Source organism: Etheostoma cragini, chromosome 1 (assembly GCF_013103735.1).
Source record: "Etheostoma cragini isolate CJK2018 chromosome 1, CSU_Ecrag_1.0, whole genome shotgun sequence".
Lineage (NCBI taxonomy): Eukaryota > Metazoa > Chordata > Actinopteri > Perciformes > Percidae > Etheostoma > Etheostoma cragini.
This window is the reverse complement of record NC_048407.1, coordinates 32,048,895-32,072,337: the sequence shown is the minus strand read 5'-3', so window position 1 is coordinate 32,072,337 and position 23,443 is coordinate 32,048,895. Positions and strand designations below refer to the sequence as shown.

The 23,443-nt window shown below is 41.2% G+C and overlaps 1 protein-coding gene across 2 annotated transcripts in view; it reads left to right on the top strand.

Moving 5' to 3' along the window:
• Positions 1 to 23,300, top strand: part of serinc4 (serine incorporator 4) — a 33,824-nt gene extending 10,524 nt beyond the window's left edge. For both annotated transcript variants that reach the window (XM_034863442.1, XM_034863362.1), the window contains exons 2-11: positions 1,959 to 2,126; positions 3,914 to 4,092; positions 6,959 to 7,038; positions 7,827 to 7,920; positions 13,584 to 13,795; positions 16,255 to 16,350; positions 20,283 to 20,409; positions 20,855 to 20,967; positions 21,583 to 21,736; positions 22,268 to 23,300. In XM_034863442.1, coding sequence (XP_034719333.1) covers positions 1,959 to 2,126; positions 3,914 to 4,092; positions 6,959 to 7,038; positions 7,827 to 7,920; positions 13,584 to 13,795; positions 16,255 to 16,350; positions 20,283 to 20,409; positions 20,855 to 20,967; positions 21,583 to 21,736; positions 22,268 to 22,475 — 1,431 coding nt within the window. In that variant the 3' untranslated portion in view covers positions 22,476 to 23,300. The remainder of the gene's footprint in view (positions 1 to 1,958; positions 2,127 to 3,913; positions 4,093 to 6,958; positions 7,039 to 7,826; positions 7,921 to 13,583; positions 13,796 to 16,254; positions 16,351 to 20,282; positions 20,410 to 20,854; positions 20,968 to 21,582; positions 21,737 to 22,267) is intronic.
• Positions 23,301 to 23,443: the final 143 nt, after the last annotated feature.

Here is a 23,443-nt window from a genome sequence, read left to right as displayed (position 1 = left end):
ATTACACAAGACTGAATGAAATGGCAATGAATTTGATTTAACTTTACTAACGATGGGCGTATTGTATTGATGCAGCCACAACAGGAATAAGAAAGAAAGAATGAAAGAAAGAAAGAAAGAAAAGTTCATTAAGGCTCGTTCTCCAGTGGGGCAGCTGAGCCAATCAGGGCAAAGGGGCCCGGGCAACAAGAGTCCATACCTGTGCACGTCCCTGCAGGACGGTGTGTGTGGGATTGAGTCAAATGCTGTTGATGTAGTGTTGTTGAAGGAACATGGCGTCCAGTTTGACAGTGTGGCTCAGTGATGTGGTTTCATGGCACAGAGGAAGACGACATGTACGGCTTTGAGACACACACACACACACACAACACTTGTTAGCCATTCTAGTGCTGCGTGTGGACATGTGGACAAAATGTCTGTCCACAACTTCAGTCCTCTCTGTAATATTTTAACAGCTAATGGATTGCCGTGACATTTGGTTGGACCTTTACATTCCCCCAGGGTGACTTGTCTTAACTAAGGTGATTCTCTGAAGTTTCATCTAACACCACCATCATGTCAACATTTCAAGCTGTTGAAAACTCATGAACCATGTATACAAATAGCTACAAAAATAATGCACTGGGACTTTGATTTATTCCAAGTGTTTATTACATTACGAGCTGATGGATGTGTCCTACAACAGACTTTGCTGAAGCATGAGACAGACGTGCGTCCACGTTTTGCCACCTTAGAATTAGTTCAGGATCAGCGGAGACGGGCTGAAGTCTTGTCGTCCACAGCCCTAATTCATCTGTCTGAACCAGCCAGACGATGTTAGTTGGACTCATTAGATTAATCTGAAACTGATCGCCCTGCTGCCAAACACTCTGTCGGTGCAAGTTGTCTGACTGGCACAGTGACCTCCAAGTCCTCAGACAGCTTCGGTTTAAAGTCCTGGACTCAGTGCAGCCACACATCAATCACATACCGTGCATGTGCTGTTTGAGTATTGCCATGGATACTGCAGGCTGAAACCTAAAACATTTTAGTTAGTCTCTCCAGAGTGGAGATGAGTAGTTAAATGTGTTATATCAACCTTCATGTTGTCCTTGGGTCAAATGGACCCATTCTCCTGTATCAAAGGTCCCAAATGTAATTTCCCAAAACAACATGGTTGATTCTACACAACGCTCTTTGGCAAGTACAAATCTCTACTTTCATTCATTTTGGGGCGTCTTATTTAATTTTATAGCATTTGTTCAAAAAAACATTGAAATGGTTTTGAAATAGTATTGAGTAAAAGTTGAAATATTCCAGTCTGTGATTATCACAGTATATAGTATTATAATTTCCTATAAATGAGGTTAATTGACCATAAATTCCCAAAATAACTGTAAACCAAAGTTAATAAGTTAGTGATAAACATTGAAAAAAAAAACATCATAAGTGTGGAAAAAGGTACACAAACATAAGAAAAAGTTAAAAACATTGATACAAAGCATCAACAAAAGGGTTGATTTTGCTTTTTGTAATGGTCAACAGTGTATGTGGACATGAAAAAATTAAAGAAACAAGAAAGAGAGAACAAACTTTTGTCACAAAGTTCAGAGTTATACAGATGTGACTGTATGCTAAAACACATCTGAGTACAAACATGTGCAGTATATTAAATCCTGTGTACATGCAAATCAACATTTCAAATGTCTGTCATTGTGGCTTGCACTTCCAACCCCAAAAATTCAGTCTAATGCAGTTTTCACCATTTCGACATGTCATTTTCCTGCCACTCAAGCCATAAATAACAATCTACTTTTCTAATCTTGGCTTCATGGACGTCCAATTGCATTTGTTTGTTTTTCACAACCCAAACCTCCACTCTTCGCCCTTCCTTTTTGGTGGAGGCTGTTTCCTGTCCGGTTGTTAGACTGTGTGAAGGTTTTGTTTGGGATGCTGAGCTGCCTCCATCCTCTCCTCAGATATGCTGTTGCTGTGGACCGGCTCCCTGCTCGCTCTGCTGTGCCTTCTGTCCTCCGGTCAAATCCTCCACCAGCACGCGGATCATGTACACCCTCTTCCACATCATGAGCTGCGCCGTCTCCTGCTTGATGCTGTCCCGCACCGTCTCCGAGCTCGTCAGGGAAAATGTGAGTACTAAATGCCACCAGAACACTAAGAAATCAACTGAATATAACTACGACTAATGATCTCCTGGAAAGCTGGCAACATACAAAGAGCACTCAAAATTGTAATTATTCTGTACATAAGCACTGACACAAGTGAGGAGGCAGAGACCTTAAAGTTGAACTCTGCAGTCTTTGCATAGCCCAAGATGATTTGTGATTGGCTGCAGTTCAATAAATAAGTAAGTTCAACTGAGACACGTTCATTAGCTAACAGAAACAATGCAAACCAGCCATTTTTAATAGGCATACTGTACATGAAGAAGCCAAAAATAAATGAGTAAAATAAAATCAATCCCATTGAGAGTTACTGTAATGTGACTTTAAGAGAGCCAAGAGCATGCAGCAAAATTAAATATGCGGCATTTCTTTAATACCTGATACAGTTTTACATTGAGAGCCATCTTGGTTACACGTAAGAGGAATGATATCTGGGAATCATGACCGGAAATGATGGCGGACACTGCACACATGACGAGTCCAATCATTTTAGATTAAATGCATTCAATCTTGAACAAGGAAGATAACTGTTATTCTGATGTTCAGAGAGACACTCTGGGTACACACTCATGTTTGTACACACTCACGTCTGAACCCAAAGTGTCTCAATGAATATCAGAGCAACTCCTCTTTTATACTTTTCTTCTTGTCCACACACATGTCAGTTTATCTATTTCTGGGACACAGTGTTACCATCAAACCACTCCTTATTCATGAGACCCTTCTAATAGATAGACTCATTCCTGTCTATTCTCAACTGTGGGATTGGGTTACCTCAGACTAAGCCTTCTGTGGATGATCCTTAGAGTAGACGAAATACAGTTGAAAACCTACATGCTTAAATATTCCACCTATCAATAAACTCCATAAAACTGCAGCAACTCTCTACTCCGTGTTTTCTGTTTAAATCTATTCCTATAATCATGAAAACATGTCTAAAATCAGAGGCAGGTTAGGGCGAGTCATCACAGAAAGTGAATGAGGAAAAACAACCAAACTAATGTAAATAACAGGCTCTGCTTCAGCCAATATCTGTGAAAAACATCAACATTTCCAAAATACTCTCTCACTTTACACACTTACTGCTAGTTTGCCATCGGTCAGGTTATGGGCCTGAGATTGCTGACCACTAGTTTAGAGAACATTAAAGATACAAGACAGAATGGTGAGACTCAGAGAATATAATCTGCCTGCTGCTTCAGCACCACAGACAGGGCCATGGATCTATCAAACTTTCAGAGCCTTGGTAGGGGCCATAGTTTCTAATTTGCATGAATCCCACGCCGATAGAGGATCGATGAAACAGGTGGACTAGACTAACATATTCAGCTAAAAACCCTCTCTGCCCCTGCGCTCTCTCTGAAGATGGCAGGTTAACAAAGAGGGATGCATTTTGGTCATTTTGCTAACAAGAGGGGGGGGGGGGGGGGGGGGGGGTGTGTGGCATCCCTCCTCATCACACCTCAAATCGCCTCCTGCTAGAGGGCACAAGTAAATATTATTTACATATTTAAGTACTTTAACTGCAGTTTGAAACTGTTAACATGGACATAAAAAAACTAAAGTCCTTTGTGTAGGGGGTTTGGAGAATAGTTTCGTCAAGTTCAGTGTCATTTGCTTTTAATCTGAATTTTGATAAACTCATCTAGGCAAATTAGAGATAAAATAATTTTATCATCACTGAATCTTACCAAGACACCTTAGCATCTTTTGAAAAATTGTGTGTGTGTGTGAATGTGTGTGTGTTTCAGGTGCCTTTCTTTAACATGGTGTGTGACCAGGCGCATGGCGGGGGCCACTGTGAGATGCTGGTGGGCTACTCAGCGGTATACAGAGTCTGTTTCGGCACTTCCTGTTTCTACCTGATGATGGCGATCTTCCTCATCGACGTGAAGTCCAGTCAGGACTTCAGAGCGCTCATACACAACGGGTCAGTGCTACAGAGTTAACCTCATCAAACGTGTTCCTCCTAAAGAAAGTGAATCTTTTTTTCCTCATGGCATTCAGATTTTGGTAATCATTCAAATGGATTATTACACATGATTAAGGCAAACACTAGACATGTTATTACAGTAGAAAATCATGAATACAACACTGTTAGTTTGTGGAGTGTTGTAATTGCACATGAAAGCAGCAAAAAGGTAATGACTCAAAACAACAAAACAGCTTAAATGACAAATTCAAACCTCCCATCCTACAACATATTATTAAGTGTCCAAATGTTTCGCCAAAATATGATTTTTTAATGATGCTGCTGACAAACAGGGAATTAGAAAGAAAGCTACAAAGGACTGAAAATGTCACCTTCTTCCAGTTTCTTTGGATTCTTCATATTCCCAAATCTACCACAAAATCCAGAATAAAACCTTTCACACATTCACTCAATCTTCCTGCCCTTAAAATCCTAAGTAAAGCCTGGGAATTTACTCTAAATGATGGTACAACGAACTTGAATGTCGTTTCTCTGAATCAGAACACTGTGAATAGGCAGGTTACTAGAAAAGGCAAAATAAATGTCAGAATTGTAAAATATCGCCCTTCTCCTTCAGCTCTTCCCTCTCCGTCCGCCATCCCTACTGCCGTTGCCATAACAACGACAAGCGGCAATTCTGTAATTCTGTGTGCTTTGCTAACCCGTGGGCCGGTAAAGCCCTTTGAGTAGACATGCTGTAATCCACATACATGTTTAGGAATAAAACCTGTCAACATCGTTAAAGTGCTTCAGAGATGAAGAGAAAAAGCCTTCTGCTAACCACTGCTGTGAGCGTTAGCCGCAGCGGTGAGCCTTTGGCTATGGTTAGCAAAAAGCTAAACTATTAGCAATATTTTCTCTCCAAAACTCCAAGACGCTGGTTAATTGAGACTCTCTTTTAATCTCTTTTAAGAGGTCTGTCTGTGAGTATAGTTTGCTGCCAATGCTGGAATAGCAGGAATTCCTGCCTCTGAATCAGGCGTTCACCATGTGAGGTGATGTGCACGCGCATCTGCATCTGCATTTGAAGTACAGTCAACAGGAATGTCCTCCCTCTGAAATGACCCGTGATTGGCCAAAGTCAATGTCTCCCAACATGGATTTTTTTTAAAAGCAGGAAACAGAGCCAAGAGGAGCTACCTCAGCTTTAAGACTGGACCTGATCCCATCCAGAAATGTTTCCACATCTCTCTTGAACTATATACCCATCTTTAAACACTTCTCTACTATACTATACTCCCTTGCAGTCCTTAAGGACTAAGTGTTTACTCCCTTTGCTCACCTGACCTGCATGCTGGTCTATTTAAAGCTCTTTGTTCTCACACTTTCCATAGCAGTTGATTAGAGCGGTGACGTGTTCCAGATTAGGATTTAACAGATTAGATTGTTGGCCCTCTGAGTGTTACTGGTGCCAAGGGCAAAGGTTCAGGGCCTGGCAAAGGTTACATGTTCGGTAAGGGGGTCAGGGAGTGCCCCAGTGCCCCACTGAAACCTTGTATGTCCTCTGAAAGAGCAGAGAGAGTGCCATGGACATGCAGGATTGAATTAAAGACTATCTGTAATTCTTTGATCATAGAAACGTATTCACATATGTCAATAAAGAGTTATGCATAATGTAATTCTCAGTTACTTAAAAAAAAAACAATACGATACACACTGTATGCAATTGATAAAGTAAATTAAAGTGCTACATTTAGCCAACAGACAATACTGATATGAAATATCCATAAGGGATTTGGTTGTTTGTTAGTGGAGATTCAGTTGTTTAGTGATAACGAGGGATGCTTCTGGGACTATTTCTTTGCTGCAAGAGGCAACTTTTTTCATTTTTGCAGGTTGTACCTTTATAGTGGTACAAGCAAATTTTCTGTAGGTTTAGGAATACAACATTTTTGGCTGTTATAAAAGCAATTTAATATGGACCAAAATCAGAGGTCATTTAGCAATCCAAAAATCTTGCAAGCAACTATTTTTTGTTGTATTGTATTAGTGTTCAGAACCTCACATACTACTTATATAACAAACAAGTAGAGATGTTCGCCTCTGATACTACCTACTGTAATGTGCTGCTATCGTATAGTGAAGTACTGGAGTTTATGCACCGATCTGATACCATGTAATAAAGCCCTAAAGAAAAACTGCTTTAAAGTAGTTTGTTCATGTTCAACTTTGTTTCCGTTATAACTGACCGTCATTCATTGCTTGTGATTGTTCATGTTTCACAGAGTAACCTGAGCCAGGTTGACAACAAACACAGAAATCATATAACATCCATGCAGCAGCTGTTAAAACATAATAAAGTATATCACACACACTGGTATTGGATCCGTACTCGGTATCAGCCAATAAGCAAAGTTCAGGTATCAGAATTGGAATCGGGAAGCAAAAAATTGTATATGATCATGCGTACAAACAATTTACATATTCTCTTATTCAAGTATTGCAATGAAAAGATGGGATTACCAAAACAAGCATACAAATATACCAACAAAAATAACACCATAGTGACAAATCTGTAAACAAAACAGGCCATTTGAGACATGGTTGTACCACTTTTGCCAGCACTCAAGAAATTTCCCCATTCTTCGGACACTCTGGTAGTAGCCATTTTCTGATAATAGCCTTTTTACTGGCCACCAGCATTGCATTTAGTGTTTGTCCGCTTTCAGCCAACTTTGAGGTATATTTCCAAGATACAGAGCTTTAAAGTTCAAAGCAATGTCCTCATGGAAGACCAAGCAACTATTTTAAAGTAGGTAAGTGTTCAATTATTTTAAAATTAGAACCTAACGTTTGTGTTGTGTCTCTGTGTGTCCACCTGCAGCTTCTGGTTCCTGAAGTTCATCACTCTGCTGTCGACGTGCACCGCTGCCTTCTTCATCCCAACAGAGTCCTTCCTGCACGGTGAGACTCCGAGCGGACGCCGTTTGCTGAAAATAAACCCAAACTGAGAATCAACCCTCGTGTTGTCCTCGGGTCAAGTTGACCCTTTATCCTATATCAATGTTCTTTTTAATTACCCAATTGTAATTACCCGAAATAACATGGTTTATTCCACACAACGCTCTTTGGGGTGATTTTGATGGGTAATTTTGGGGCGTCTCATTCAATTTTTCTAGCATTTGAACTAGTATTGAGTAAAAGTTGATATATTCCAGTCTGTGATTATCCATCAACATCCATTCCTTTCATTTTAGTCTAAATCATTCCTAATTTCTGCTTTTCTAACTCAAAGATTAGGGATAATTTCCTATAAATGAGGTTAATGGACCATGAATTCCAAAAATAACTGTAAACTAAAGTTAATAAGTTAGTGACAAACATTGAAAAAAAGCAAAAACATCTATAAAAAGCATCAACAAAATTGTTGATTTTCAAATTTGATGGGAAGAACACACAGGGGTGGATGTGATGATGGAGATGATGCGTTTAAGTGCACCTCCTGCTGACCCCTACTAGAGGGCAGCAGAGGCCCGCTCCTGAACACACCACTCTTATTGCACCATAAATCTCCGCAGCTTGATTTCATTTTGTTTGGGAACAATAAAACTGAAGCTGATACACGGCTGAGATCAGAGATGATTTATGATTCACGGCATGTTCTTTTTCTTTTTTATCCTTCTCTCTGTTTTCTCTTCTTCTCTTGCTTCCCTGAATTAAATCCCAATTATTTTTCTCTCCCTGTCTCCCAGCTTGGCATTATGTTGGTGTGGTGGGAGGATTTGCCTTCATCCTTATCCAACTCACCCTAATCACAGCTTTTGCACACACCTGGAACAAGAACTGGTGAGTGAGAAGGTCATATCAATAAATATTAATGTCTATGCAAACTTTTATTGGGATAGGGATATAAATCACAACATAGGATAGACTGTAGCAAAGGACATTTCTGAAATATGTGAGAGCAAGCTGTCAATTGATGAAATACCCACATGTGACCTATGAGACCAAATGACATGGACACACCTGTCCAGATCAGTCCAGTCTGGGGCTGTTTGTGCTCCTTTGGTCTCGGCTAAAGCTAATCGAACTGTGAGAAGCATGTCGTGCCCCTGGGAACAAAGCCGGCTCCGTAAAGAAATGGTTTTCCCAGTTTGGTTTTGAAGAATGTGACTGAGTCATGACCTCCACCCCATCCAACACCTTTAGGATGACCTGGAGTGAGCCAGACCTTATCACCCAACATCAGTGAGAACAAATCCCTGCAGCAGTCCAACATCTGGTGGTCTAACCAGATAATGGGTGTAATGTTTCGGTTGTCCACATACCTTTGACCTTAGAGTGTACCTCGCGTTGCTGAAAACATGCTGCTTATTGAGTCCAAGATGCATATCAAAGGGGTCACAACAAGAAGAAGAAAAAATACATTTTCTCCACAAAATGACTTTTTCCCCAGACTTAATCCCCCCCCCCAGTGTGAGTTATCGGGTATTCTTCTGCCCTTAACCCCACAACAACAAAAATACAAAATAGAGCTGTTTTTTTGCTTGTGGAATTTTACATGGTTCAACAGGACAGAAATTATATGGTCGCTCACCTCTTACAGTACATAATCTTTAGATATGCACACAGGCGCCTGGTTCACATCTGGAGGAGACAGTCACTCTTCTACACTGGTGATTAGCAGAACTGCAGCAACCCCTCCCCCTCCCCTCCGTCTCAACATCTGGAACTATTTCTGTTTCATTCATTTTTCTTTTTCTATTTTCAGACTATAATATACTGTATATTAATTCACTTCAGTCAGAGACACCTTTTTAGTTTAGTTCAGCTGAATTCAATTGAATTATAGTATCACATCATGACAAGAGTTGTCTCAAGACCCCACAGATAGAGTAGGTCTAGACCACACTCTGCAATTTACAAATACCCAACAATTCCAAGATTTACCTCAACAGCAAGCATTTAGTGCAACAGGGGACGAGGAAAGACTTCCTCTTAGGCAGAAACCTCTGACAGACCCAGGCTCTCTTGCTGCTGGGTAGGACACAGAGACAATGATACAAATATAGAGATATATTTCATAAGCAGCATTAGCAGTTGGTATGATGAAATTGAGATGGGGTAATATTAAGATTGGCAACAGTTGGGTTAGGGTTAGCAGTGTGAAAGACCAAAAATCCACGGTTGGTTGGTGTGGTGGATGGATACGTCAAACAACGCAGGACTGTCACCTAGGAGACAGATTGTTTTGTCCTGTTCTTGTCCCACGTGTCACTGAAATGTGCACTATGTAACCCATACCACTATCTTTCCTTACACACTGTCCCGTTCTTGTGCCGCATGTCATTTAAAATGTATGCCTTGACCCAGAGCGTCAAAAAGGGATGCCAATTTTTAAAGGGCTGGACCCAAGTCTTGAGAGCATGAAATAGGGACGCCAAGGCGTCGTGACCCAGAGCAGGAAAATCTGATGCCAAGAGTCCCGACCAACTGCGTCTAAATAAGACGCAGTTGGCTCCAAACCGAGCCGGCTGCTCCTCATTTGCATAATGTTGGCTGGATTCTACATCTTGAAAATGCGGAGCGGGGTACTCAACGCCTCGTTTCTCCAAAGTACCCGCGATGCTACCAGAATGCATTGCACGACTGCTTCTATAGAAGTGAATATGAAGCATTACAATGACGCTGACAATGGACACACAACACGAGAATGTGTTGTTTCTTACAGCCATTGTTAGTGAGAAAAATTAAGTTATTGGCAGCTTTAATTAAATCATTTTCCTAAAGAGTCGACAATACCAAAAAGTAGGAGGCTTGAACGATGGAAGGAGCTGTGGCAGGAAACGGCGTGGAGGTATCAGCAGAGACGGGGCAAGTGAAATGGCCTGGCTGATTGGATGGATGATGTGATTGGATGTTCCAGTGTCAGCTGGTAGTCCCACAGCTGATGACTTCCTGATGACTGGTGAAGCATGAATGAAACAGCTGATGCCAATCAGCTAACGTGTGACTTCAGCTCTCCGTTTTTCCTGGTTTCTTTGTTTTTTTACATTTCTTTTTACTTGTTGACTTCTCCTCCAATCCACGTCCTCTCAGTCATGTCCTCATTCTTCTGCCAGACTTGTCCCCAAACATCCTGATTGTCCCAGATGTTATTTTCGGTGTCTCGCTGTTGCTGTGCCATCAGTCTCTCTCAGCCACCTCGGACTTCTGCTGTGACATTTTGTAGCATTTTGTAGCAACAAAGCAGATTTATTCATTCTGGGCCTTTTCCAAAGCAAACTCTCACAAAGCTAATCCTCTTATTCCTCTTATTCCCTTGTCGGCCCATTCTGGGTTTACAGGTCAAAAGACAACCTGCTACGTTGTCGTCATTTTGTTTTTTTATAGCTCCAGCACTAAAACGTCTGATTTTTTCTAAACCCCATGAGCTTCACAATGAGGCTGCTAGACACATGCAACATTTGTGTACTGAAAACTGTTTTACGCACTTTGTTTTTTTAGACAATGAAGACGTGGCAATTATAGACCATTTTTTCATTTCAAAATTCATCTCAGACCCAATATTTATACCCACAATTCTTCTTTTTACTTCAAACCAATTTTAGTGCTTCAAGTTAGTGTTTGCAAACTTGGTTTAAAGAAACAGGTTTAATATCCTGTGCCACTGTCACCAATGCTATGCACCTGTAACCCAGTTGAGAAACATTTTATTTTTATTCTATTTATTGTTAACACCTCATTGTCAATTCATTTGATTTTGGTAGTCCACAAAAGTCGTGACGGCCAAATTAAGCTTCGTGAACCAGTGTCTTTATTTTCTGAGCCCACTAGATGGCGCTCTTGTTTTTAAGAGAAAGGCCTGAGGCGTTGCAATTCAGTGTATTTGTTACGTCCTAATGTCTAGGGGTTATTGAGACGCGACATAACATGTGCCCCTACCAAAACTCTTTCCACGCCCAAACAAGCCCAGAACAAAGAATTGCAAAGTAGTAGTGTCTATTTAATCCAGAGTTGAGGTCCCAACATAACAAACAAAAGAACTCTAAAGGCAACCTCAACTTTCCTAAACCAAAACAACATACAAAGAAAAGACAAAGCTCTAACCTAAACTTCTACAAGAAAAACAGGAGCAAAAGGTAACAAACCAAAAAAAGGACTTCTCATTCCTGCCACAATGCTACTGGTAGCCAAAGCCAGGCGGAACCATTACTTACACAATCTTAAAACACATCACACAGTTATACAGAGGCAAGTGTTTGGATTTGGCAGAGTGAAGAGAGAGAGGGAAGAGTTCTTGTCTGATGGGGTTTTAAAATGGCTCCCGTCCTCGTGGCAACCAATCAGGAGACAGCAATCACCTCTGCTGAACCAATCCGGTGTGCGCACCTGGTCTCCATTACCTGTGGTAAAAGAACACCTACTATAGCAGGGTGAGAGACATAACACAAAATGACCCCAGGGTCATAACAGAATTCCCAACCTTTCTCTGAAGAGACAGCGCCATCTAGTGGGCTTAGAAAATAAAGACACTGGTTCATGAAGCTTCATTTGGCCATCACTACATAAAAGGACTTTCTGTTTTTTTTCCATGTTTAATATTTAGATTTTATCCTCTAATATAATCACAAATACATACATTTATTCTTCTCCATCGAAATTACTAATTTATGCACGGCCCTGTATCAGTCACATTGTCATTAGGGGCTGAGCCCCCTAAAGATCTGATCCTAGGATCACCCCTGGGTTGAACTCATTGTCAGTGAAAAAAACAAAGTCAAAAACTGGACTTATAGACCCACAATTCAAAAGCCCACTGGAATTTATTGCATATGGCAGAAAAATATTTTATAATTTTTAACAACATTAAAGGCTATTAGGTTAAAATCATCTGACTTTGAAAAGTCCCGTTAGTGCCCCCCCCCAGCAACACATTGACTGAACCAATATCCAATTGAATTTTACCACTTTTCAACAAACACAGACTTATGCCATCAAAATAAATGTATTGTTTTTTATTAAATTGAAACGCTTTAATTGAATGAATACAATTCCAGACACCATGGTGTTAAATGCAATCAGGCTGCTTGCTTTCTCATGTTGGAATAAAGGGATGTATTTTTTTTTATTTATCTAAGCGCAGTAATTAACGAGAAAACAAGAAAAATGCTTGTGAAAATATTTAGAAATCCTGGAAGACCAAATTCTGATACCTGTTTGTTCATTTAAATTTGTGAACTGGATTTGGAGGTTTTTATTTATTTATTTCTTCTTTGTTTTTCTATTCGAATCCCCATTGGCAGCTACTCTTCCTGGGGTCCACATGCAACCGTCCCAGCATATACACCAAAATAATAAACGTGCAATTTTACATACATTTAAAACAAGACATGTAGCACAAGTAAAAGAATATCACTTTGTGCACATGTTTTGTAAATTACTGTCAACTAAACTGACCTCACATTTCACAATTATAGTCCATCATGGTTAGATTAACTAATGTTTTGTTATTGTTGAAGTGTTTTTGAAAAAACGTCCTTGCTACCGTATGTGCCTCCACTATAGCTGTCAGGCTATTTCACATGGCGATGGCTCTAAACATTAAAGACCTGCACACTGAACGGTTCAAGGCTTTTCCTTGACACCCCTAGCAGCCTGCCATGTGTTGACATGGGCATCGGTTTCATTAGAGGACGGTGGTTAGGGACTATCAGATTTCATCACGAGTCATTTTGTACCCACTCCTTTTTTGAAAACCTCAAGGTCAACTTAGTTAAAAAAAAAAAATCATAACACACAACATTCTTGAGTGACAGATACCAACAAATCCACAACAAGCTCCATCCCCACGGGGCAGGCCCAGACACAGGCGTTCTGCTGTGGCTACACGCTTCTTTCCCTTCGTAGCTCCCCTCTCTGAGTCTGATGTCACGTCATGTCACGTTGTCGACATGCTACATGGATACATGAAGCAGAACATAGTGGGTCGTGTCTAATGCTTTTTGAAAACGTAGAGCTTTCTTCTTCATATCTTTGTAGGACATCATCACATTTTTGAATACTTTTGATTCATTTTTTTTCATTTGTTTACATTTGTTTACATTAGTAAGCTACAGGGCAGCGTCTTTTACAACATGACCTGCATGAGAGACAAAAAAAACCAATGCGTCATTGTGCCCAGCACTTTTGAAAATGCACTTCAAAATGCAACTGCAGTATGTCCCCAGCACATTTAAAACCAAACTGACACCCACGTGTGTTGCTCTCACACTTATCTTGCAGAACAGACAAATTGGCTCTTTCCTAATTCCTAATTCCTTAAACAATTCATAAAGTTGCATGCCTGTCTACTCTGAGCCATGAGAGACTGGCGTGCACACTCTGTACTCTACCTTGCACCTATCCCACTTAGTGGGATGTTCTAACCCTTTAGTTGGGTTTCTCTGACATATGCATCATCCAAACAGAAATGAACATCTGTCTCTCTGTCCTCTCTCCCCTGTCAGGTTGACCGGAGCAGCAGAAAACAAGCGTTGGTATCTGGCGGTGATGTGCGCCACCCTCTTCTTCTACACCATCGCCACCATGGCCTTCACCTTCATGTACAAGTACTACACACACCCCATCGCCTGCGACTTCAACAAGGCCCTGCTGTGGATCAACCTGGGACTCTGTGCCCTCGTGTCCTTCATTGCCGTCACACCGTGCGTGAGGCAGAGTGAGTCGATGAAACACACACACTGTGCATGTCTGTCGTCGGCTCTCAGCAGTCTAATGACATGTAGTCCATCTCCAGCTATGCAAACATCCCCCTGTAGAAACCAGCGCTGTTACAGATAATTATAATTAGATGTGAGCTAATATCTGTTTCTCCCTGTGAGAAACATAATGTTGAACACAGGCCTGCTTTGTCTTCACATGTTTGGGTTTTACAATTGAAACATACAGCTGCTTTAGTACAGTGTTAGTTGAGAAATTGCTATTTTCCTTGAGTATTATCATTTTGGAAGAATTTACTGCTCTCGACTATAATTTAAAAAGAAACATTTTACTTTTTATTCCACAGTATTTGTCTGATGATTAACAATGGAGGTTGAGATTTAGCATATATACTCAGTATACATGTAGTGTAGTGTACTGTAGTGTACACATCTGTTGTCGGGTAAGAATCTTGTAACTGCAAATGTGAACTGTTCAGGAACTGAAATTAAAAACAAAAAAAAATGTATCAGCTTGATGACACAAGTTAGAATAAAATTAGTCTCCCATTGCCAGACCTTCTTTCACAGCGCTGTGGAGGAAGGTCTGGAAATCCAAGACTAGTTCTATTCTGGTCTGCAGAAGGAGAACAATTTGTCTCGGGGCACATTTTCTCTCTCCCTGATAACTCTTTGGAGGAATGTTTGTTTGGGAAGGAGCCCATCGACCCCATGAACAGATTTAATCGGCTTACCATGGAACACTGAGCATATAGCTTCAAAACGAGGACTCTACTTTGGTGTTACATGCCATGATGTCACTCTCTCCTGGGGGGAGGAGTTTCAATGCTTTTCTTCCCGCAAGATCAGTATTTCAACTTATTGTCTATTTTATAATTTTTTAAAAGCCAAAAAGTTATCGAAACTTTGCGATGTCATCGTCTTTATTTACACAATCTGAAGTAAATGTTTGTACTGAAAAGCTCTAGATGTATGGCTCTTACTGTAATGGGCCCCAGATGCACCTGCAGCTTTTGATCCACAGTAAAGTTATGGAGTAGTTAGTCTCACTTTGCCAGGCAATCCACACACTGGGGAGCGGAGGAGGGTCTGGATAGCAAGAAACGTGCTCTGGTTTATTGGCATTTCTTAAAATCAATCACAATTGTCTTGGGTGGTGCCAAGAGCCAAGCAGAGCCCCGGTGCCACTGCAAAATAGCCTCAGGAGGGAACTTGTTTTGGTGGAACATGTGTACGTTTAAAACCTGTTTTAGTAATCCAGCTCAGGAAACTCCGATTGGACAGATAGTCTAGCTAGCTGTCTGGATTTACCCTGCAGAGATCTGAGGAGCAGTTAACCACAGTCCTCATAAATATACATGATATATAAGTTTAGAACGCCTTACCTATAGAAAGCGGAATGTAACGGGACATCTGGCTGAAAAGAGTGACATCCAGCGGAGCAACCCCGAAAGTGGAAGGTTGTAGCTATAGACTAGAAGAGCACAGAAAGCCTTTACTGTCATTGTACAGAATCCAACAACATTAGGAGCGCTGCTCCCAATCAATGCAACAAAAAGACGGAAAAACAGAACAACACCAAAACCGTCAAGAGGCTCTAAGATAATAAGTGAAATGAATGACTACAATATTAACTTGCAATAGAATAAAATTATTTCACTAAAACGCAGTGATACATTTAATTACTGCACAAGATCCAGTAGGTTTTACCTTGAAAGACATAATGCACGTAAGGGGTCATTCAATGCGTGTGTGTGTGCGTATGGCCCAGGGAAAGAAACTCTTTTTAAGTGTGGTGAGCCATTCGATGGTCCCGTCTCGCCTGCAAGGCAACAGGTTAAACAGGCGCATGTTGTGCACGCACTCTTGTTGATATTGTAGGATAGTATGTAACATAGCATATGGGAGTTTTAGACACTTTTAAAGGAGCTCAAGGTAATCTGAATAGGCTACTTAACAAAATCTTTTTTTAATTATTCTTCATGAGGTTTGTTGTTGTTGTTTTTTTAACTGATTAACAATGGAAATATGCGGATGTTCATGAGATTTGGATGTTGTAGCAAAATAAACATAAACATATTCCTGAATTTTCCTTCCAAAAGTTTATAACCAAATATGAGCAACCAAAAAAAAAAAAAAATCTGAAAGGAACTTTTTTTCTTGTTTAATTCTTCTCAGTCTCCCCATGAGTTGCTTTACTCTTCCACTGATACACTGAGTACATTTTACGACTTAATACTCTTCACTTTTACTTGAATCAATGGATTGAAATGTATAATTTTTTCACCTTGGTGTTTCTCCTTTTGATAAGGTAAAGGATTTGAGGACGCTCTGTACCTCTACCTTCTTGTGAAGTCTGTGTGCATCTGTGCGTGTGTGTTTTGGAGGGAGTTAAAGTATTTTGCATTATGTGAAGTATTCTGACCCTTACTCTCTCTATCTGTTTCTTTCCCTGCAGAGCAGCCTCGGTCAGGGCTCCTCCAAGCCTCCATCATCAGCTGTTACGTCATGTACCTCACTTTCTCTGCGCTGTCCAGCCGGCCGCCAGAGAAAGGTACGCCAACTAACCGGAGAAAGAGCAGAGGCACAGTATCAGATCTCTGCAGCTCCACCGAGACACTGAACGCTGTCTCTGTTCAGTGTTAACACTCACATGCCTCTAACAAGAGCACACTTTTAAGTGATTTTCAGGGTTATTTTCTGTATGTTGATTAAAATAGAAACATGTGGTGCAGGAAATGGGTTCAACCCACTTCACTCGCAGTCCTCTTCGTGCTGAAAGGTTTTTAATACCACCTTTTCCCCACAGATAATTATTACCCAACACTGCACTTCCCTTTGGCATCTTTCAGCTCATTGTTGTGGTTTTACAAACTGCAACTTTTAAAGTGGAACAAGTTCTGATAAAACCACCTGCCTACCTACCTGAGGTATAGTTACACAAAGAACAAAAGAAGAAATTGGTCCTAAAAAGGCGAGGCCTGTGTATTTTTGTTACAATTGTTTGTCACAGCGAGTAAGGATTGAAGAGTTACGTATCACAGCAACCACTTTACTTTAATTTGTACATATGGACATGTACATACTGCATTACACTTTAAAAAACTCTCCTTTTTCACCACCAGATAAAAGCCTCTTATAAAATTTGTCTTATCTATCCTACATAATACTAACTTACACACACACGCACACACACACACACACACATATACACTCTCGTATTTTAAAATCCTGTATAATTTGCCTTTGCTTACCTCATAATGACTCACCTGTTGGCTCCAGGTAAAACAAAGAGTCTCCACATGACTGAGACATTAGTGCAGAGGCTTGTCAGAGCCAGAGGCCCCCGTCTTATCCGGGGTTTACATCTTAATGGCACGCGTGCAAATATAGACGTACACACACACACACACACACACACACACACACACACACATACACACAGATAATCTGAATGAGATGTGTTGTGACATGCTGCCTGCTGGGCTGGTGGCTTTTGGTGAGGGCAGAAGGATATTTGTTTCAAATTCCTCATGGATCCATTGACAACATAATAACAGGAATACAGCCTGGCAGTGTCATTATGTTGAATTTCTGGACAGATAAAGTGCAATACAATGTTTGTATCTGTTTTATACAGTCGAGAGGAAATCGGATCACACAAGACGTTAAAGGAAACACACATAACAAAATACATGTGCCTCACACGCAGCATTTTTCTTATTCAGCCGTTCTCTGATATGAACTCTGGACAACGTCCAACGAATCAGGTTCAATTCAATTCAATTCAATTCAATTCAATTTTATTTATAGTATCAATTCATAACAAGAGTTATCTCAAGACACTTTACAGATAGACCACACTCCAGAATTTACAAGGACCCAACAGTTCTAGTAGTCTCCTCCAGAGCAAGCAACAGTGCGACAGTGGCGAGGAAAAACTTCCTTTTAGGCAGAAACCTCGGTCAGACCCAGGCTCTTGGTAGGCGGTGTCTGACGGGCCGGTTGGGGTTGGAATGAAGACTGGCAATAACAAAAATAGACAAAAATTTGTAGTCTGTAGCAGTTCTTTGTAGTAGTTCATGGCATAGCAGGACGCTGTGGGCATTACAAGGCACAGCAGGACGTAGCAGGGCACTGCAGTGTAGCAGTAGAACATGGCATCACAGAACATGGAGCGGGACCAAGGCGACAGCTGCTACCCTGATTTTGGAGCCTCTCTGATCCAAGGGAACATTCTGGGGAAAAAAGAACATAAGGACTCCGGGGAATGACTCCCCAGAGCTAGGTTAGTAACTAGCATTTCTGGGACATGGATGCACATGACAGAAGTTGACCCTTCACACATGTAGCAAACAACAGGAGATTGTCCCTGTGAGACACATTCTCACCTACTCGAAACACAGGTTTGGTTTAGGCAGGGGTAGCGCTTGGGTAGATGGTTTGAGGAGAATCATGGCAAAAAAGTGATAAAACATCCAAAACAACTTCTCAAACCCCTCGTGCCAGAAATGACTAAACATAACACGGCAGACTTGACCGGCTGACCGTGCTTGCCCAGACTGAAGCTGTGCATTTAGCCATATTCCATCACAAATATGTGAGTTTGCAACATACCAAAGAAAACTATGAACATGAAAGAAGTGGATTCTGACTCAGGAGCGGCTCGGGAACTACGCTAACTGCCACTAATAGTTTTCCATAGAAAAGAACTTAACATAACTCAGCAACAAACTCATAATTTCTTTTTTTGCCGTGAAACTACTGCTATTGGAATTCATTGTACATGCTGTAAATCAATGCTGAATAATGTTGCTTTTTTCCACAAGGGTGCAAGTAGAGGGCTCTGTTTACTCAAAGGTTTTAAATGGAGTGTTCCTTCAATGCTCCTGGCGCTAAAGCTTAAAAGTTATTTATGTCTATTTAACCCTCCTTATTGCCTTTGTAAACATGTTGCTAACCACAGAGGCTTACAGGATGTGTGAGTGTTCACTATGAGTGTGTGCTGTAGGTGTGTGTTAGAGTCTTGGGGCAGTGCAGGACATTGTAGCAACTTGTTGGGGAAAAATGCACTCTGAATTTGTTTTAAAAACACCTTTTCACCACTACAGACTGTGAACTATGCACGCACACACGCACACACGCACGCTTGAGTTTCCTTTCTCAACTGCTTTAATTTAGGGGGGTCACGTTCTAACATCTCCAAGGGATGTGTGTTTCTTTTTATGTGTGTGTGTGTGTGTGTGTGCGAGAGTGAGGCCATCGTCCACGTAATACAGTCTGCGTCCTGTTATTAGCCAGTGTTTTCACTGTCTTCTTAGGTCCTTGTTTGTGTAGTCTGTCCCTGGAAGGCTTATTCTGCTCAATGGCCTCACACACCAATACATACACACACACACACACACACACACACACACACACACACACACGTAGGTGTGTGTGTGTGTTTCTGTGTATGTGTGAGGCCATAGTCTACCTAATACAGTCTGAGTCCTGTAATTAGCCAATGTTTTCATGTGTTCTGGTTCCTTTCCCCCCACAACACACAGGAATGCCAGCTGAAACAAGGTTGGCAGGATTTGTGTGTGTGTGCGTGTGTTTGTGTGTGTGTGTGTGTGGGAGTTGTGCACGTGCTTGCACATGTGTGAGCATACAGCACATACTGTATATGTGAGGACTCAGTGAGTGTCCAAAGGTTGAGTCTGTTAGAGTCCCAAAAGGGAAAGTGCAGCTGAGACCCCTTTTCACAAGAAACAAAAGAAAAGAAATGAGTAGTGTGACACTTGCCCCCCACGTGGTACCTTTCTGCCAGTATATTGTCAAAAAAGAAACGCGTAAAGCCGACAATGCATTTGGTTCCTGTTGTGTGTAAAAGTTGTCATGACAGAAGAGGAATTCATTTAGATTGTATAATGGAAACACATTGCCCAAGGGGGCCTCATGGGTTAGAGGTAAGATGTTGACCATGAACTCCAGCTGGGGACCCATGTTGAATCTCTCTCACTCTTTCCTGTCATCATTAAACAACTGCTAACTAACAATACAGCCATAACATTACCCACCCACCTCCTCTCCCCCCATGAAATTTACCATACACTTTTATTTTCAAAAAGGACACAAAGCCCGGTCTCATGGATGTATAATAAGGTGTCCTGGGTGAAAGTCCTGTATGAGATTGTCCCATTCACCACCCCCAACCTGCCTACTTATACAGAAATTATACTTCCATATTGTACTACCTGCTTTGCTCCCATCATAACCATATACATCTAGAAAGCACTGCTACTGTTAACTTAAATTTATGTAAGATATATGTGATATAATATAAACAGCTGCTTGAAATATCGACCTATGTGGGCATTTTTTGGAAAGACTGCTACTAACATTTTCCCCCATGAAGAGACACTGGTAGATGAACCGAAACGTCCTTTTGACCTGAATGAGTGTGTGGTGGAGCTTGACGTGCTGTGTTGTTCTCTGTGTCAGTGGTGTATCAGGGCATGAACATGACCGTCTGTTACCCCAGCGTGGGACAAGACGGCATCCAGAACGAAGGCAACGCTGTGGCCATAATTGGAGCTGCCATCATGTACTGCTGCGTCCTCTTTGCGTGGTGAGTAGTCTCTTTATCTTTCAAGGCAACGTGTGTGTCAAAAAAGTTACAATCATCACCAGAATACCACGTAATGACATCCACTTCAAACATAAACACCTACTTTCATAAATGTTCAGGGTCAGGTTCAGGCTTGTGTAGTTGTACCGGTGGGCAGATTGGTTTTGCGGCAAGAGTATTACATCCATTATGACAACTAGTTAGATGCAAGCTGTTTTTGTATCACTTTATTTTGCCCATTGGGATTAAAAACCTCCATCTGGATGTAAAAGCTGAAAATCATTCAATGTCATGAGTCATTATTTAAAATAGTATCTGTGTATCTGTATCTGTGTGTGTGTGTGTGTGTGAATTTTGGTACAATAACAAAACACTCTTTACACATCTGAAAAGAGGTATTGTCATATTTTTATGTGCATGTTGACATGACATGTTTCTGCCACAGTAATGAAGCTTCCTACCTGGCAGAGGTGTTTGGCCCGTTTTGGATGATCAAAGTTTACCGCTACGAGTTCCAGAAAGCCACCTGCTGCTTCTGCTGCCCCGAGGAAGAGGAAGGTTTGTTCTGATGCACGAAATATTACACAACTGTCAAGAAACGTGATTTGTGTTCTCTGCTAATATTAAGATGGAGGCAAGACAAGCAGGAGGTTCAGGAGCAGCACAGTTCTGCATTCTGTTGGTGTTTCAGTTTGTTTTATGACACAAAGCATGGAGCTTACTTCAAGGCAACTCTGTTTTGATTTCCATCTTTGTAATATACGAGTTTTAACTTCACGTTAACTTACTTGGTTTGCAAAGAAGTTTCAGTTCAAACAAACAAGAGCAGGAGAAACGTCCCAATCAGAAATCACAAGGTTTCTTATCACTGACTGGACAAACACATCAGAAAAATGTCATCCTTTGGAAAAAAATGGGAACTTTTTATCAAAGAGGTTTCTTTGAAACAACGTCCAGTGGCCATTAGAGGGGTTTTAGGAGCAAAGGAGTGTTTTTTGTATTTTTAAAAACCATTTCTAACAATCTGACATATTTAAATAATATATATCTATAATCATGGATAGACAGTGTCTATACATTGTTGCAGACAAATTCCGTTTGGTAGATCTGTAGACCAGACGGCAGGTTTATGCAGTTAGTTATGTTTGACATTTATGAATGTGTCTTTTTCAGCTGACGAGGAGTTTGTGATTGACGACGAGAACAAAGGCTGTCAGAAAGTTATTCACAACGAGACGCTGAAAGTGGCTTACAGCTACTTCTTCTTCCATTTTGTCTTCTTCTTGGCCTCGCTGTACGTCATGATGACCCTCACTAACTGGTTCAGGTTAGTTAACGACACAGGCCTCGTCCTCACTCTTGATTTTGGGGAATTTATGAGGGATTGTATGAAAATGATTAGGTAGTAGAAGGGGATCAGAAGAGGTGGAGGGATAGATTACAACCTCATCAACATTGAAAATAGGGTGACTGGCCTATAGGAATATGCATGTCTAATTTATGTTGTAGGGGGGTCCTTGCTTGTCTCTCTTAGCCTAAAAAACGCTGAAGACCCCTCCTTTAACATATAAAGTTTTGAATTGGAGAATGAAAAATGTATTAATCTTTAGTTATTTATTTCAAATAAATAGTAATTTGTGTTTGAATAACTTGGTATATTACTTTAAGATATTGTGGTAAGGCTGTTGCAGTTTTTCTTTTAGTCAAGGAGGGTCAAAAAAGGAAAGAAAAACATAATGTTCACCTTTTCAGCTCTAACCCTAACCCTTCATCTTAATACTGTTTGACAAGTTCCTAAGCACTTGAAGATGCTTGGAGTAAAAAAGGCATGGAGTAAAACTGTGTTGTCCTTCTCCAGCTATGAGTCAGCAGTGTTGGAGACCACGTTCACCCACGGCAGCTGGTCTACCTTCTGGGTGAAGATGTCGTCGTGCTGGGCATGTGTGATCCTCTACCTCTGGCTGCTGCTGGGCCCTCTGTGCAGCTGTCAGCCCGAATCCAGACCTCGCCGCTCACGCATCAAACGGCGCTCGGGATCCTCGCGTCACGTTTCCGTCATCATCTGACCCGCTCTGCGAAGGGGAGGACAGTGAGCCATGTGGACGACGGGTCAGGGGGCTTCTGGAGCCAGGGGTCAGGGGGAAAAGACTCACAGTGATGCGAGAAGGACCAATCAGAGGGCTCAGTGCACTGTTGCTATAAGAAGAACTGGATGAAGTCCTGAAGTTACAGGCTGCACACTATGAATCAAACCACCAGCAAAGACTTGACTGTGGTTTGGAAACACACGTACAGTATGAATTGCCAAAGGGATCAGAAGTGATGAACTCTCACTCTGTGTAACGTGGAAACTACAGTTCGTAGATGTAAACATGGATATATATTGTGAATGTTAGTATTATTTTCAACTTCTTAAACTTCTAATATTATAACAGAGGAGTATTCTAGATTTTTGCCGCAATATTTCCAGAGAGGCGCACATCCCAATTAGGTTTCTCTGTCTTTCTAATAGAAACAAGAATCTGTTTTAAAACTGAAAGCCCTGTTTGGCCTTTGATCTGTGATCATGAACAAATCTTTCTTAAAGTTGGAAATGGAGACCTGCGGGCTGAATATCATCAAAGTTCAAACCTAACCTTGATTGCAAGAGACAACACATTTCAGCAGCTCAATACAAAAATGCATGTAAGCATAATCCAAAAACAAATTAAATATTTTGCCCACGTAAGCTGGATTCTCACGCTGATCACGCTAGAATCACAGGATCAGATATCAGATGAAAATCCATCTTCTCAGGCTTCAAGTGCATTGTGTCTAAGCTACCAGCTCACCAAACCAATCAGGGAGTTTTTTTGCCCCAGGATGGCGAAGGCATGTCCCGCACTACTCTGTCTTACTCTAACCCCCTAACCCTAACCCCCTAACCCTAACCCTAGCCTCTGATTGACTTACCCTGACCCTGACCCTAACCCTAGCCTCTGATTGACTTACCCTGACCCTAACCCTAACCCTAGCCTCTGATTGACTTACCCTG